A 13,366-nucleotide genomic window follows, 5' to 3' on the forward strand; every position below is an offset into this window, starting at 1 on the left:
CAACAGCATGCATATATTTACAGTGTGATAAGTCACATACCTATGAAAGCTATCCACCATTTTTAAGTGCACTCGAAGGTCTTTCTTTGTAAGATGGTCCAACATCCTAGCATCTACTAGGCATTCCATGAAATAACTCCGATACTGAGGTAAACCCAGACTAGGTAGCCATTCATTACCGATCCATTCATGATTCATATCCCCATAAGCCAGGGTCTAGAGTGTGCAAAATGTAAAGAATTACAAAAACTAGAAGTGTTGCATAACCAATTAAACATTAAATTTTCTGTAACTTTTTTCTATTGTGATCACTTAAAAATATACAATCCTTACTACACTTATAGCTCCCCTGATGTTCTTTTCATTTCATATTAGAAAGTTCACCTAACGTGTCCAGTGTTTTGTGTGGGGCATTTTGTGCATGGGTTCTAATTGACTAGCCTACACGATAGCAGAGACGACTCTGCCACTAGTTTACAAGAGGATATAGACGATATAAAAGGGATATTTCCATCTTCATAGATGAATTTTGTCATATAGTGCATGCAAAAACCAGCACTTTTGCAATTTACTGCTTATTACAATTTGTAGCCATTCTTGAGATATTACAGATTGTTGCCAAGGAGACCAACCACGGCTACTGTCTATGTTGTCAGCACTTAACTGAAGCTTGCAAGGCTTGGAAGGTGCTTACAAGCTCAATAGAAAAGAACTTGTAAGCACTGTGCATGTTCTGCTGTCTAGCAGTGATGGTCGGTCTCCAAGGCAACGGGGGTATAAACAAAAATAAAGAAAAATGTTAATATCTCGAACGGCTGAAAATTTTAATAAGCAGTAAATTGCAAAATTGCTTGTATTTACAAGCATTATCCAGTAACACCCATTGATGAAAATGGGAATAACCATTTAGGTAACTAGGCATGCTTGTCTCATGGTACTGAGTGTAATAGGTGGACATTCCACGAAAGAATCAAAAGACCTCCAGGGGGTGCACAATATTTAACACTATTGGCAAAAGATGGGAAAAGTCCTCTTTAACAGAAAACTTATTGTGAATGGATTGTTCTTACACTTAATCTTTAAAAGGACTACCGTATTTCTTGGACTATAAGATGCACTTTTTTCCTCCAAAATTTTGGAGGAAAGTGGGAGGTGCATCTTATAGTCCGGAAGTACAGTACCTTTATAGTCCGGCTGTGGATGGTGGAGGAGGGGGAAATGCAATGTCGGAAAAGCGGGTCACAGGAGGGAGGAGCCACATGCTGCAGTTAACACTGTGCCCGCTGTTAAAGAAAATGAAACTCCCATGGGTGTGCGGAGCAGTGAATATTCATTCTCTTTAATAGCGGGCACACGTGATCACCCAGCCACTGCAGGAAGCCTTCAGCTGCAGCCAACAGTGTACCCGCTATTAAGGAAAATGAATATTCACTGCTCCCCATGCCCATAGTCCCGGGTGTAGAGCAGTGAATATTCCGGCAGCAGACCTCAGCATGTGAGGGCGCATGGCAGTGAGATCATGAGCTGCTTACACGCTGATGTCAGCTGCTGGCATCAGAACAGAACACAGGGGGGCCATGTATACCAGGGTGGGGATGGGGGGGGATGTATACCAGAGTGGGGATAGCTTGCCATGTATACCAGGATGGGGATGGGGGGGGACTATGTATTTCAGGATGGTGGGGCCATGTATACCATGATGGGGAGCGATGTATACCATGATGGGGGGCCATGTATACCATGATGGGGAACCATGTATATCAGGATGGGGATGGGGGGGCTGTGTATAGCAGGATGGAGGGCCATATATACAGGGATGGGAGGTCATGTATACCATGGTGGGGGACCATGTATACCAGAATGAGGATGGAGGGCCATGTAGACCAGGATGGGGGTCATGTATACCAGGATGGAGATAGGGGCCTTTTATACCAGGATGGGGATGGGGATGGGGGCCACATATATCAGGATGGGGATGGGGACCATATATACCAAGATGGGAACATAATTATACCAGGATCGGGGATATTAGTACAGAATTGGAGGACATTACACCCATAACAGTGTCAGCAGCAGATTCCCCCCCCCCATAACAGTGCATCATGACCACATTTTTTGCTTCCATTTTTTTTCTATTTTCCTCTTTTAAAACCTAGGTGCATCTTATGGTCCGATGCATCTTATAGTCCGAAAAATATGGTAAATACTTTTTGCACCTAGTCAGTTCGTACCTGCGCCCAACTTCCTTCTTCTGACTCTTTCTATGTGGTCATGTAGAAATAAATAAATAAAAAAAAATTAATTTGTTAGCTTAAGGACTGGTAGTCACATAAATTAAGTAAATCATGCACATATTTACAAAATGCAAAATTTAATAGCTGTAACATAAAAAAAGAAGGACTGGCGGAGGAAGGGATGAGTGCCGCTTTGCTGTTTTCTAACACCCGTTTTTGACTGAACATGTAACCTGCAGTGCTTACTGCAGAATAAATCTAGTATGGTATTCTATGTCGGGCATTCAAATGAGATGGTTATAAAATAGTCCCACCAAATCCTGCAGAGCTGTAGCAGATCCTTCTAGAGAGGTAGCGAGGCTTCCTCCGCTCACCACCCCCACTGAATATCCAAACCCCCTGACTCACCCACACCTCAATGATGTCCATACGTCTTATTAGGACATGGGTAAAGGAGATGGTCTGAAGCGACAACCCTTTAATAAGTGTCCAAGTGGGCACTTGGTTAGAGGTGCATCTTCACTCTGTGACCATTACAGCTAGAATTAAATGGTCTGGCACTATATTAATATATAAACATATAAATGTGTATATACCTCCTAACATTTTATATGCTATGTGTGATACTATTATATATGCACTACAAATGATGCTATTTGCATTTCTGCCAAATTTCCATATATGCAAACGATACAGGTATAATGGGTCAGATATTATATTTTTATATTTAACATCAACACCACGAGTGGTTCAGTAGTAAAAAATGAAAAGTATTGACCAACCGTTTTGGCAGGAGCTGCAAGATTTTCCATTTCCTCGTGGGTAAGCCATACGTTACCAGATGGCTAATGAGGAGACCCATAAAGTGGGTGGTGACATCCATATTTTGAAAGCAGCATTAAAGAAGAAAGTCAGCACCACTGTAAGTTAATAGTGTAATAACATCACAATCAGCAAAAGCACATCAAAGTGTCACAGGCGTCCCAAAGCTCCCATCAAAGCTTAGAAAGGAAAACTATTTACAGTCAATGAGACATGACTCGTACTAGCCAAAGTATAGGTACAATAAATTAACTTAAAGGGGTTGTCCAGCATTCTGATAAAAATCTGCAGTCATTCTACATGACTGCAGACTTCTGAATCCTGACAGCGTGTTGCATTTCAATTCGCACACATGAGATCACATGCCGACTAAACGTGCTCGGCTTCTCTCAATTTATTTGTATTGAGAGAAGTCAGGCACGTCTAGTCAGGATGTGGCCAGAGTATGAAAATCCTATACTTACGGTCACATTGGTGCCTTCTTTCACCGGCAATACCGGTGAATCAGGACTGTGTGCACACCGCACGCAGTCAGGATTAAAAAGTCTGTACTCACACAGAACGACTGCAGACTTTTATTAGAAGATCAAACAACCCCTTTAAGATATACAAACTCTATTCAACAGCACTCTGCAAAAATTAACCAACAATAGGCAGATGGGCTCACATAATTTAATCAAATGTATACAAAGAACCTCATACTTCTATGTGTGCAGTAGAGATGATCTGATAGGTATGCGCATCCCCAGTCCAGACCAGCGCACTCTGGTTGTGGACAAGAGCTGCTTGAATTTCCCGAACTTACGGGTTTCCCGACACAGCATTTGATTCATTGTCCTGGCGCGATGTCAACTATGCGGTGCACAGGTGACAAGGCACCAGCCCAGCAAATCATAAGCAGAGCCTGGGGTCCTGGAAGGTAAAGTAATTCAGGCAGCTCCTGTCCATGGCCAGAGACCTGGACCATGGACCAGGGTTGCACAAAGTAATCAGCCCATCTCTAGTGTGTAGCAATAATGGAATTCATGTATACACTGTGTGCAGAATTATTAGGCAAATTAGTATTTTTATCACATGATACTTTTTATACATGTTGTCCTACTCCAAGCTGCATAGGCTTGGGAGCCAACTACCAATTAAGTAAATCTGGTGATGTGCATCTCTGTAATGAGGAGGGGTGTTGACTAATGACATCAACACCCTATATAAGGTGTGCTTAATTATTAGGTAACTTCCTTTCCTTTGGCAAAATGGGTCAGAAGAGAGATTTGACGGGCTCTGAAAAGTCCAAAATTGTGAGATGTCTTGCAAAGGGATGCAGCAGTCTTGAAATTTCCAAACTTTTGAATCGTGATCACGAACAATCAAGCGTTTCATGGCAAATAGCCAACAGGGTCGCAAGAAGCGTGCTGGCCAAAAAGGCGCAAAATAACTCCCCATGAATTGAGGAAAATCCAGCGTGAAGCTGCCAAGATGCCATTCGCCACCAGTTTTGCCATATTTCAGAGCTGCAACGTTACTGGAGTATCAAAAAGCACAAGGTGTGCGATACTCAGGGACATGGCCAAGGTAAGGAAGGCTGAAAAATGACCACCTTTGAACAAGAAACGTAAGATAAAACATCAAGAATGGGTCAAGAAATATCTTAAGACTGATTTTTCAAAGGTTTTATGGACTGATGAAATGAGAGTGACTCTTGATGGGCCAGATGGATGGGCCAGAGGCTAGATCAGTAAAGGGCAGAGAGCTCCACTCCGACACAGACGCCAGCAAGGTGGAGGTGGGGTACAGGTATGGGCTGGTATCATCAAAGATGAACTTGTGGGACCTTTTCGGGTTGAGGATGGAGTGAAGCTCAACTCCCAGACCTACTGCCAGTTTCTGGAAGACAGCTTCTTCAAGCAGTGGTACAGGAAGAAGTCGGTATCGTTCAAGAAAAACAATTTTCATGCAGGACAATGCTCCATCACACACATCCAACTACTCCACAGCGTGGCTGGCCAGTAAAGGTCTAAAAGAAGAAAAAATAATGACATGGCCCCCTTGTTCACCTGATCTGAACCCCATAGAGAACCTGTGGTCCATCATAAAATGTGAGATCTACAGGGAGGGAAAACAGTACACCTCTCGGATCAGTGTTCGGGAGGCTGTGGTGGCTGCTGCACGCAATGTTGATCGAAAACAGATCAAGCAACGGACAGAATCTATGGATGGAAGGCTGTTGAGTGTCATCATACAGAAAGGTGGCTATATTGATCACTAATTTTTTGGGTTTTTGTTTTTGCATGTCAGAAATGTTTATTTTTAAATTTTGGGCACTGATATTGGTTTACCTGGTTTTTATTACGTTGCCTAATAATTCTGCACAGTAATAGTTACCTGCACAAACAGATATCCTCCTAAGATAGCTAAATCTAAAAAAAACCCTCTCCAACTTCCAAAAATATTAAGCTTGGATATTTATGAGCCTTTTGGGTTGATTGAGAACACAGTTGTTGATCAATAATAAAAATAGTCCTCTAAAATACAACTTGCCTAATAATTCTGCACACAGTGTATAATATTTGCAGAGTGCTGTTGCGTATATATATTTAGATAGCAGGCATAGTATACGTGCACCTGTGTATTAATTTTACTACAATAAGTAGTCCTCGCCAATTCTATTTTCTACATTGTGCATTAGGGGAGTGGCTACTCCAAGGCCTTGCTTTTTATACACCTATCTTTCCGAGAGTGTTTTTACTTAAAACAAAGTTTAGCAGATCCTATTCTTCCCCAATTCATTTGAGGCCTAGACACACAGAGGTGAGTCTGTAGATTAAGGTCCGAAGTAAAGAGCAGTCACTTTGTCATTGGCAGATGGGCTTACATAAATTGATCAAATGTGTACGAAGATCCTAACATTTTTAATGTGTGTAAAAATAGTAGAATTAATCTATAAAATGTTTGCAGAGTGGTATTACATAGTGGTGTATGCATATTTATGCTTATATAGCCACTGCATACTTGTACAGTGTATTCATTTACTACTCTAAGGAAGGCTAGTCGATTTCTATGTTTTGCAGCATTGCGCATTGGGAAGAGGGGCTACTTCCAAGGACTTGCACCTTAACCATTCCTCTTTCCCAAGCTGTTTTTAATTCGAACATAGTATAGCGGATTCTCCCCCCCTTCCCCAATTTATTTGAGGCCTGTGATAAAGAAAATAAAGTCTTTAGATTAAGGTCCAGTGTAAACAGCAGTTCCTTTTTCATTGTCAGATGGGCTCACATAATGTGATCAAATGTGTACAAAGTACCTCATGTATATAATATTTGCAGGATTCTGATGCATAGTGCTTGTATATATAAGATTATTTTGCAGCCACCGCATACTTGCACCTGCTTATCCATTTAGTACTATGTGTAATGCTGGCCAATTTGTATGCATATTTTCTGCTCATTTCTGCAAATTGTGCCAAATTTATTATAATGGCATATTACATTTGTCACATTTTGCCAAGTATGTTAGACACTTATCAAGTTACAAAAGAAAAAGTTAACAAACTCACGGTTCTTGATGTTGGAGGGGCTGACGGACTTGTAAGCGACACCATTTCCTGTATAGCAAGGCGTAGTTTCAAACGATGTAAGGGATTACTAATCCCAATTTCTCTCTGGATTTCTGTGTCTGACAATGCAGACATAATGGCACCACTCTTAACATTGGCACGACAAGCCGCAACATACCAGGCTGGCATTCCTAGCCATAACTGGGAGGAAAGAAGGAAAGTAAACTTACAAAAGAAATAAAGTCATTTTGTTTCAAAATGCGATCTTTTTCTAAAGTACATCAAGTTCATTTTAAGGTCATGGGACTACAAACTTTCACAAACTGTTCATTTATTTATATATGTTTGCATTTTATAAAGCCTTTTGTGGGGTCTTATTTATTGCATGTTTTATGCCCACGTAATCAATATAACAGGTACTGAATAAGAGCTAGTAACTTTACAATGTTGTATTTTTACATATGTTGGAAATATGCCGAATCCTATATTACTGTGCCATTTACAGCAAAAGTCAATGGAGGTTAAAAAAATGTCCACTTACATGTTTTACATACTTATTAATTTATATATTACCTAATTTTTTTCAATGTGCAATAAAGCATGTATGAAAATGTAAATCAGTCAACTAATACAGGCAATATGCGGAAATACATATAAGGTGCAACTCAAGAAGGAAGGGAAAAAACTTTTGCTATATAATAGAGACATTGCCTAAGTTTTGATTGGTGGTGGTCCACATGCTGAACCCCCCATTAATTGAATAATACATTAAAGGGAACCTGCATGTCTCAAAACATTATTAACCTGCAGATATGGGGTCAATCTGCAGTTTAACAGCATTCTGATGCCCTACTGCATCCACACTGGAAACCTGGCTACCAGGAAGAAACTAACTGTATTCCTCCCAGCTGCCTCCAGCTTTCAGTCATAGAGAAGCAGCCGGCGGAGCTTCAGTCACCTCTCAGTACAGTACTGAACGGTGACTGAAGCTGTGGCAGCCATGCCTCTATGACTGAAAGCCCGAGGCTGCCGGGAAGAATAAAGTTAATGTTCTTCAGGCAACCTGGCTTTCAGTGCGATGGACGCACAGCTTTTGAACACTATTAACCTGCAGACTAATCCCCTATCTGCAGGTTAATAGTGTTTGGGGACATGCAGGTTACGTTAAGGCAGAAGGGTTCAGCTGAGAACTAGGTCTTCTCAATGGGAAGTCTTTGAGTCTGTCTTCAGTATTGAAGAAGACCAGCTCTGTGCTCGGTAATTCTGCCAATTCATTTTAGCGATCAGCATCGGGCTTAGCCCCCTGACTCACATTGATCACAACTTCTGAAATGCCTCTACAACATGTCAAAAGGTTTCTAAAAGTAGCAGTAAATTTTAAACTGTAGTGATCTAGACAAGTTCTGACCATGAGTGAAATGATCTCTTCTTCTGGAGGACTGTCGAAGTTACCCACTGGAGAACCAGAATATCCTTCTATGGGCCCAAATCTGACTTAATAATAGTTCCAACATTTTAGAAGAGCTGACTTGGGAGCCAATCACTTGCCAATAGATTCAGTTTCTTACGGATTAATTCACAAACATCATTTTATAGGAGACATAACCTGAGCGTGCAATGATAACATTCACTATGATTAAAAGTATACATGCTATTTTCATAGCATAAAGCAATATTTAGAGTGTGGCCTAATTTTACCATCATTTACCTCAAGCCAAGATACCACAGTTGGTCCATCCCACTGAGCAAATGGTAGCCCTTTCCTTCTTGCCTCTTCTAAAAGTTCATGTCTAAGAAAAAGAAATGACAGCAAACACGTGCACATTAATTCAATGTGCAGATCCCAAATATTTTCTATATTGTCTACAAGTTCAATGACTCAAATGTCATAATTTAATTAAAAGTAATTCCCAAACAATCAAATTGTCCCTTATCTATAAAATAGGGGATAACTTGTTGATCGCAGGAAGCCATCAGCACTGGGAGCCTAAGCGATTCTGAGAATAGAGCTCTGAAATTTCAAGAACCGGGCTCCGCAGCACAGTCCTCGCACATGCACACCTCTGACCTTGAGAAACGGGCTGTGTATTGCAGTCCTCGTACATGCACACCTTCGCTCAATTCTGGATGGGACTCCATAGCCCCCATTTTTCGAGTTCCCAAGCCCTGTTCCGGGATTCTATGTATAAAGGATGACTTGTTTTTTGGGAATAACCCTCTAAAGACTCTGAACTATAACTAATCCATGATCATAAAAAGTGCCTTTTAAAATTTGTATTGAATACATAGATAAACATCATTTGTTTCATTGCATTCAGAATATATATGATTTCCACATGGAACCACAGCAGACAAACCTAGATCCAGTGTGATTATCTCCTGAAGTAAAAAGACCAAATAGGGCCTTGCCTTACATATGTGTTTGCACTGTAGATTTAGTAGGTAACTGTGATTCCTTGTTGCTGTTTTTGTGTCCTAAAATCTACCTTACCTTTAATGAACATAGGCTTTTTAAAATATACGAAGTAATAAAATAATTTCAGACAATTTGAGAAATGGATTAACACTAAAAGCATATAGTCAACAATTTCATACTGGTAAGTTGTATAAGTATAGATTTATTATGATAAATGTTCTTATTAGGGCTGACATTTGCTATGTCAATATCACCCTGAGTTCAGTAATCTTTGAAACACTCTTCAACATTGATATTGCAACACCAAAAAAGAAAAGTCAACGGATTATGAAAATCACAGGATCAATAGACATGTTAATGATATGCAGGTGATGAAAAAATTAAAACAGCATTTTTAAAACATATTGATTTATTCATATAATGTATGAGCACCATTCGCAGGATTACATGTACTTTTACGCCTTGTCTTGCTATCAATGAGATTATTAATGGCTTCCTGAGGAATGTTCTGCCACCCTGAACGCACTTGGGCACAGAAATCATCAAGATCTTCTTCTGACAGCAGCCTTTGCAATTGCCAACTAATGATGTCCCAGATGTACTTTAGGTGTGTGATCCACATACTCGATACTGAATAAATCAGGATGTTTTGAAAGTGTTTTTTTTTTCATTTTTTCATCATTTCCATATCATTACCATGTCTATCAATCCTATGATTTCCAGAACTCCACGTTTTTCCCTTCTTGGTGTTACAATTTCAATGTTAAGGAATGTACCGTATATGTGAATCATTAAAAAAATCGATTTGACCAAGTCTCTAAAAGATGTACGGTATATTACTTACCTTGTCAGGATCCCATACCATTCTACTGCGCCTCTAAAGTTACTACACTCTATTATAACATGAATAACCCCTTATAAAATACCTACCCCTTGAATATGGAAACTAACCCGTCCATGCAACCTCTAATTGATGGGATTGACTGAACAATTTCAGGAAAGAATTACCATATTATATTTGCTTCCATTTCTGACATTTATTACATTTTATATGACAAGTTTAATTTATGAAGCAAATAACATAACATGATTTGAAATATGTCTACTACATATCTGGTCAAAATGAAGAATGGAAACCTGTGGTGCCAATGGTTGTTTGAAATCCACAGGAAGGCTACTTGTGCAATTTACCGCTCAATGGGACATGTAGATTATGCAGTAAATCTCATATAAAACAGCTCCAATACTACCATATCTCAGAGTGCTGAGGATTAACTACAGCGTCTATCACTTTTATTTCACCTTGCTCATTCTAAATTGGCTGCTGTATGTTCAAAGTAAGTTTCTCTTCATCTTCAATTCATTGTAAAGTTCTAACGGGAATATATTTTCAATAACTAAATAAAGTAAGTATAAAAATGTCTGTTGTGCTTACATGTGTGTATACATATCAATCTATCTACATAAATACATATAAACAGCTCACAGATTGGCTGTCATGCTGTAGATGTGATGTGATGTCAACCAAAACCAGGCAGAGACTCAGTGGTGTACCTGGTGACAGTGGTTACAGTGCAGTTTTTTTTTGTTGTTGTTTTTTTTTTATAATATACTGCACCCAGGGACCAAGATTTGTTTAAAGGTGACAATCCTTTTAATGCACTTATGAGAAGAGATCAATTTGTCAATGTGCTTGGGAACAATTACAATGAATCTATGAGCAAGAGCTGACACGTTGGGAGAGATTTACTAAGCAAATTCTCTAAGTAATGAGCTCAAACTTCGTACCAGATTTTTGGCTCAAATTTCTGATACAAAGTAAGCCAAGTTAATGCATTTTAAGACTTTCTAGTCCAAGTTTAGAAAGTTGGATAGCATTGAGATATATGCACCATTGTATCTGCATAAGTACCAATTAGGTATGTGTACGCATTGGATATAAAAAGTCTTCACACCCCTGCTAAAATGACAGATTTTTGTGGTGTACAAAAAAAATACCAAGAAGAATCAAATCATTTTAGAACTTTTTCCACCTTTAATGTCACCCATAATCTGTAAAGCTTAACCGAGAAAAAAATTGAAATCATTTTGAGAGGAAAAATATCAAAACTAAAATAATGTGGTTGCATAAGAGTGGGCACCCTTGAATAATTGGGGATGTGGGTGTGTTCAGAATTAGCCAATCACATTTAAACTCCTATCAAATAGTAGTCCGTACACAGTTGCCATCATTTACAGTACATCTGTCAAACTCTGGCCAGTGGGCCAAATCTGGCCCGCGGACTGATCACATTTGGCCTGCGAGGAAGGCAGCCCTCCCACCCCTGTCGACCAGTCTGAAAGAGCTGTGTCAGAGACAAACAAGTGCCCTGTGCACAGTGAATGTAATGCTACTTGCTGGCACTTCTTCAGACCGTCCACTGAACTGTTCAATCGGAGAAGAGCTAAAAGTCCCAGCAGGTGTCAAGCAGGGCTGTGGAGTCGGTAAGCCAAATCTCCGACTCTTCAATTTCCCTGACTCCGACCCCACAGCCCTGCCTCACTACTGAGCGTGTACATAAAGTGCAGCACAGATTCATCTCAACTAAAAGCCGAGATCCTTAGATCAGGAATAGGACAGACATTTATAGGACATTTCATAACTTTCCCAAATTCTTATGACAACATTTACAGCACATCCTGCATTGTACTACTGTACCCAATTTATTATATATTTTAGGAGTCGGAGTCGGTCCATTTTATACGGACTCCGACTCCACGACTCTGACTCTACAGTCCTGGAAAGACAAGAGCAGCTTCTGTCTTCTTTGCATGTGGTGTAAGGATAGACCTTTCCTCTCTATGTTGTAAATCCCCATGTGACTGCAGCTTGCCTCTGCTTGGAGGAAAGGGCAGGAGATTTGTACTCACTGTGCCATTCAAATAACACAGCAGAAATTCCTCACATGTACTGCTCTCTGAAGCCGAAGCTTATAGCACTGTAGTTTTGCTCTAATTTTCATTCCATACCACTTGTTTTTTCCTTTGCTACATTCTTAAAACTTTTGAGGTTAGTCTTGTCAATTTGCTAGTGTGCTTAAGTTACCGTATTGTTCGGACTACTAGACACACTTTTTTCCTCCATAATTTTGGAGGAAAGTGGGGGGTGCGTCTTAGTCCAAATATATATATGCATACTATGGTTGTGGGTGGTGGGGTGTGTGGGGGGAGCTGCAGCGGGGGATGAGCGGGGCACAGGAGGCAACAGCCGCCTGCTGCAGCCTACAGTGTGCCCGCTGCTTAAGAAAATGAATATTCGCTGCTCCTCATTCCCATGGGCGTGGAGAACAGTGAATATTAATTTTCCTTAATAGCGCGCACACTGTACCCACAGTGCGGCTCCTGCTGCAGCCAGGCGGTCATGTGTGCCCGCTATTAAAGACCATGAATATTCACTACAATCCACTCCCATGGGTTGTAGTGAATATTCATGCTCTTTAATAGCGAGCACACATGACCGCCGGCCGCAGCAGGAGCCACGCTGCGGCTACAGTGTGTGAGCTATTAAGGAGAGTGAATGGTCACTACTCCCCACGCACACAGTCCCTGCATGGGGAGCAGTGACTATTCCGGGACAGCATCTCACAGTGTGAGGGCGCACAGTGCCTCCCTTCTTCTTGCGATGTCGTCCTCCTTGTTTCGTGTGGATGATACGTACTACGTCATCCACACAGTCTCCCAGGCATTGCGCTGCTGCACAGGCGTACTTCTCTGCCCTCGTCAGTGGCATGCGCTGTGGCTCTTTGACCTGTTCTGGCACATGAACACTGCAGGGCAGAGAAGTACGCCTGAACAGGAGCGCGATGCCTGGGAGACTGTGTGGATGACGTACAGGATGTGTCATCCACACGATGCAAGAAGGAGGACAGCATCGCAATAAGAAGAAGAAGGGAGACTCTGGACCAAGATGAGGGAAGCCCCTCGGACCGGAACACCCCGCAGGTGAGTATAATAAAACGTCTTTTTCTTGTCCTGCAGGCCGGGTTGGTGGCATATATACAGCATTAAAGAATGCTGTATGTCAGGGCTGAAAGGTGGTGGCCTTACTTCATATGGTAAAACTCTGGTGACAGGTTCCCCTTAAAAGGCACCAGAGAAAGACACCCTCCCCTCCTCCCTCCCATACACAATGCAACCACATCATTGTAGTTACCTTTTTCTTTTTCACCCAAAAAGTTTTCAATGGATTTGTACAGATAGATGACATTAAAGGGAACCTGTCATGTAAAAAAAACGCTATTAAACGTACAGATTTGGGGTTAATCTGCAGGTTAATAGCATTCTAAACCTGCCTAGTGTCCGCAC

The 13,366-nt window shown here is 40.9% G+C and overlaps 1 protein-coding gene across 11 annotated transcripts in view; it reads right to left on the reverse strand.

The window, feature by feature from the left end:
* Positions 1-13,366, reverse strand: part of PPFIA2 (PTPRF interacting protein alpha 2) — a 446,534-nt gene that overhangs the window by 37,106 nt on the left and 396,062 nt on the right. For all 11 annotated transcript variants that reach the window (XM_073651603.1, XM_073651602.1, XM_073651604.1 and 8 more), the window contains 5 exons: positions 8,315-8,396; positions 6,607-6,807; positions 3,017-3,079; positions 2,232-2,261; positions 41-216 (listed from right to left, as the gene is read on the reverse strand). In XM_073651603.1, coding sequence (XP_073507704.1) covers positions 41-216; positions 2,232-2,261; positions 3,017-3,079; positions 6,607-6,807; positions 8,315-8,396 — 552 coding nt within the window. The remainder of the gene's footprint in view (positions 1-40; positions 217-2,231; positions 2,262-3,016; positions 3,080-6,606; positions 6,808-8,314; positions 8,397-13,366) is intronic.

Source organism: Phyllobates terribilis, unplaced genomic scaffold (assembly GCF_046119375.1).
Source record: "Phyllobates terribilis strain yellow unplaced genomic scaffold, ASM4611937v1 Scaffold_11__3_contigs__length_659146591, whole genome shotgun sequence".
Lineage (NCBI taxonomy): Eukaryota > Metazoa > Chordata > Amphibia > Anura > Dendrobatidae > Phyllobates > Phyllobates terribilis.